We start from the raw sequence: 4,154 nt of genomic DNA, 5'->3' as shown, positions 1-4,154 counted from the left end.
CAAAGCTTAAATATTTAGCCATGTTCATCTGTATAACCCATAGATTAAAGAAGCATTCACAACAGAAATTAGAATATATTTTGAAATAAATGATGATAAAATGTGTCATATTAAAATTTACAGGATACAACAAAATCTGTATTTAAAAGACTCATGAGGCCGGGTGTAGTGGCTCACGCCTGTAATCCTAGTGCTCTGGGAGGCCGAGGCGGGCGGATTGTTTGAGCTCAGGAGTTCAAGACCAGCCCGAGCAAGAGCAAGACCCCGTCTCTACTAAAAAAATAGAAAGAAATTAATCAGACAATTAAAAATATATAGAAAAAATTAGCCAGGCATGGTGGTGCATGCCTGTAGTCCCAGCTACTCGGGAGGCTGAGGCAGAAGGATTGCTTGAGCCCAGGAGTTTGAGGTTGCTGTGAGCTAGGCTAACGCCAGCGCACTCACTCTAGCCCAGGCAACACAGTGAGACTCTGTCTCAAAAAAAAAAAAAAAAACAAAAACAAAAAACTCATGAAATTAAATGGCTGTATTATAAAGAAAAGCTTAAAATCAACAATCTGAGTCTTCATCTCCTTTCCCTCCTGCAGCTGCTCTGAAGAACCTCTCTCTTTGCTGTCTCTCCCACACCAGTCCTTTAAGACCAGTCGTGTTGGATGCTCACCTTCAGTGAAAAGCCTGAGTGGACCTTAACTAGTCGACACCAAGTTTCCTCTTATGTCCAGGTTCACTCCTGGGGTATTATGTTGGGTCTGAGAATTAATTAGATGGAGAAAACCTGGGGTTATGGAGAAAAGTTTGAAGTCTGTTGCAAGAAATCAGGAGAGAGGCTTTGGGCAAAGCTAGGTATGTGAGAAAGGGGAAGAGAGAGCCCAGTGAATAAGGGCTGATGATAACAGCTAGAGCCAAAGAGCTGGTACATTGTCCTGCCAAGTTCTCCCTGAACCTTGGATCAAGGCTAGCCCAGCCAAAAGGCATTCCTGGGGGGTGGCTCTGTATGCCCCAAACTGCCACCCACTGCTGCCATTTTCTCCCTCCCAGCTAAACGTTACCCCATGAAAAATAAGACTAAGTGGTTTAAAATTATGTGTATTTTTTCCTTTGAAAATTACATAGTCATATACTGTAACATTAAGTTCAACAGCAGCAGTACAGAGCACACATTTGACTTGAAGGAGCAGCGATTCCCTGAGAATACAGAGGTGTTTCACCCAGACGATCCATGCAAGGACCTCACAATACCACAGGCAGGTAGGGAGGAGAACAATGACACTTTGCCATGAACTTAACTGAGCTCATAAAAAAAAATACACACATACACATCACCAGGATTTTGTATTTTACATTCACTAGGATTTATGGCAGTTAAAGTCAAAGCATCACTATCTTAAATATTATTAAATATTATTTAAGAAATATTGTGCATTAAATTATTGAACAAAGTGCCTCTGTTTGGAAATTATAATAAAATAATGTCACACTGCATCTGGGGAAGGTTGGGGGAAAATAAATAAGGTTTTCTTCTGGCTTGATCTCTCAGTCCAGGTGTGAAGAAAGTTCAAAGCTTCGGGGTTTGGGACTTTTGGTCCAGACGCTTCACGGCATCCTGGACCCACTTCTCCTTGGGGTCGGCACAGACCTCCTTGCCCAGTTTGGTCTTGAAGCTGTGGGGAGAGGGGCACAGTGAGAAGGACTGCCTTGAGGGCCCTACCCAGGGGGTAGCCGGTTAGCCCCTAGACTGAATCAGCTCTTGCTTCCTGGGTGCAGGGCCTGGGGCCAGGAGAGGAGGAAGGTAAGGCTGGCAGCAAGAGGTCTTGGGAGGAAGCTCTGCTCTTGCTGTCCAGGTGAAGCCCCCCATCTGGCTAAAGGTATGGGGACAATCTCACCAAGCATCTGGAAGGGAACCTGGAGTGATTGTGGACTCCTTCTCGTGGGCTCAGTTTCCCTCTGGGGTAAAGGGGCCCTTTGGGTCAATGGTACATCCTTATCTGACTCCTTTGGATATGAGTCCTCTCTCCCTTGTCCCTCAGAACTTTCGACTGGGGGTAATGCCAGGATCATCCACTCACATCACAGCTTCCTGGGGACACTTGATGTTGGTGACTGTGGTGTAGCTCTCCAGCCTCTGGATGGAGATTTTCCTACTGACCATATTAAAGCAGCAGGTGATGGGAATGGAAACGGAATCTGAAAGAAATTGTGCAAAGAACACAACAGTTAGGGTACACTGTAAATGTGCATTTGCAAGAGGAGGAGGAGGAGAAGGTAGGAGAAGACCTAGGTATCGCCATCCCAAGTTCACCGCCTCAGTCCGGATCCCAGAGATTAAACGTTACCTGTGCATCAGTTCCCTCTGTTGAATTATGGGGCCCCTTATTGTTGACTGGGTATGGAAAAATCCTGAGCGACGAGGCTAATACTTGTCTACTAACCCCAAACTTCTGACACTGGGAAAGTAAGTTCTAAGACTTTGCTTCCCAGCTGTTTTTCCCCATGAGATTCAGAGCCAACCTATGTCATGTGCTGAGATTCCTCTGGGGACTTATCCTCCTAACACAGCTGCTATTCTGGAAGCTACACGGGACCGTAACCAAAACTCGAAACTTCAAGCAGTAGTCCCTTCCTCTCCACTGCTGCCTGCAACGTCCTTCACACGCACAACAAGGTGTCCTCCACTTCCCAGAATGACGGGAGGGCTGTGGCTGCAGTGGCTGTACTGCGTCTTTGCCCAAAGCTGGGGTCGGGAAGGCTGGTGGGGCCTGGCCTCCGTGGCCTGGGTCCTTGGTTCTGGCTCTGGCCCTGACTAGCTGTGACATCACGGCTCTTCCTAACCCCTCTCTTGGTCTCCCTTTCTCCACCTGTAAAACGCAGATGACACAGCAAGTCCGGGATGGCTTGTGCTGGGACGCGAGTACCTGTGGTAGTTACAGTGTTAGCGCTTAGGAAGGAGCGCCCTTACCTGGCTGAGCAAGGCCCTGGGGGCTGAAGGTGGCTGCTGCCAGCAGCAGCCCCAGGAGTGCTGCGGAGACCTGCATGCTGGAGGGCGGGGGGCAGCTTCAGCCTGAGGGTGGGAGGTTTCTGGGTCTGGGTGGGTCTCAGTCCCTCTGCTCCTGTGGCAGCTCTGCCTGCCTTTTATAGCGAGCAGAGAGCCTGGGCGGGCTCACAGTGGAGAAGGATGAAGTAAGACCTCAAAGGTGCTGAGTAAGCACAAGATCCTGGGGTGATTTCCAGATAACGAGAGAAGGAAGCGGTGCAATTTCTATCTTTCGCTCAGACCTCTTGGAGCAAAAGCAGAAGGAAATGTGTTGTGTCCAACAAAGTGTAGGAAGTGACCTCACTGCACTATTAAGGGCTCTGATTTCTTTGAAATGGAAAACGGAAAAATGGTTTGTAGGGAAGGAAAAAAGGAAGCTGAGGTCATAGTGGAGTGAAGAGATCCCGGGCCTGCCCCTCGGCGGAGGCCAGGAGGCCAGGGTGGCTAAGCTAGTCCCTAAGGCTTTGCCTGTGCTCGCTCCATCACGCTCAGGTCACCGCAGTTCTCAACCAGACGGGCTCCTTTTAACACCAGACAGGCAGCCCCACGGGAACCTTGAAAGGATGATGGAATCCAGGCATCCTCAAGCCTTAATGCCCTGGAATCTCAGTGTCGTGGAGCATGAACCGGACAGCACATGTCTTGCAGGGCCCTGGTTCCCAAACTTTTCATGTAGATGCTAAAGTTTCTTTCCAAGTGCAATCATATGGAGAGAAGCCCAATATTTCATGCAGATTGAGGTGGACCAGGTCTGTTTGCAAAAGGCCTCCCAACTCCCTTTGCTCCCACGCAGTGGCAGGTGGGGCAGGAAGGGAAGGAGCCGGCTTTACTCACCACCAATCATGTCTACTCCCCTCCCCTCACGCATCCGTCATTGCAGGAGCATACGGAAGTTCTACTGCTCCCAGAATCCCCTGCATTCTTCTTGTCATCCTTTATCCTCCCCCCTGATCTCTGGCTACCACTGATCTCTTTACTCTCTTTCTATTTTGTCTTTTCCTGAATGTTGTATATGTACAACTGGAATCATATTGTATTGCAGGTTTTTCAGACCGGCTTCTCTTGCCAAGCAATATGTGTTTAAGGTTCTTCCATGTCTTTTTGTGGTTTGATAGCTTATTTC

At 48.5% G+C, this 4,154-nt stretch overlaps 1 protein-coding gene across 1 annotated transcript; it reads right to left on the bottom strand.

Annotated features, from left to right (window-relative positions):
• Positions 1-1,415: 1,415 nt before the first annotated feature.
• On the bottom strand, positions 1,416-3,078 carry CCL8 (chemokine (C-C motif) ligand 8). The gene is made up of 3 exons (XM_012648281.1): positions 2,957-3,078; positions 2,067-2,184; positions 1,416-1,661 (listed from the first exon to the last, which is right to left on the bottom strand). The coding sequence occupies exons 1-3, from the start codon at positions 3,030-3,032 to the stop codon at positions 1,556-1,558; spliced, it is 300 nt and encodes a 99-aa protein (XP_012503735.1). The 5' UTR covers positions 3,033-3,078; the 3' UTR covers positions 1,416-1,555.
• Between the last annotated feature and the right edge of the window lie 1,076 nt (positions 3,079-4,154).

This window comes from Propithecus coquereli, unplaced genomic scaffold, assembly GCF_000956105.1.
Source record: "Propithecus coquereli isolate 6110/MARCELLA unplaced genomic scaffold, Pcoq_1.0 Scaffold281, whole genome shotgun sequence".
Classification (NCBI taxonomy): Eukaryota; Metazoa; Chordata; class Mammalia; order Primates; family Indriidae; genus Propithecus; species Propithecus coquereli.
The sequence above is the reverse complement of the archived record's forward strand: the minus strand, read 5'-3'. Positions and strand labels throughout refer to the sequence as shown.

Excerpts from the sequence above, each read along its gene's own strand:
- CCL8 (XM_012648281.1), bottom strand. The coding sequence starts at position 3,032 with ATGCAGGTCTCCGCAGCACTCCTGGGGCTGCTGCTGGCAGCAGCCACC. Across the intron at positions 2,185-2,956 it reads CCAGGGCCTTGCTCAGCCAG|ATTCCGTTTCCATTCCCATC; the intron begins GTAAGGGCGCTC and ends AATTTCTTTCAG. Across the intron at positions 1,662-2,066 it reads TGTCCCCAGGAAGCTGTGAT|CTTCAAGACCAAACTGGGCA; the intron begins GTGAGTGGATGA and ends CTCTCCCCACAG.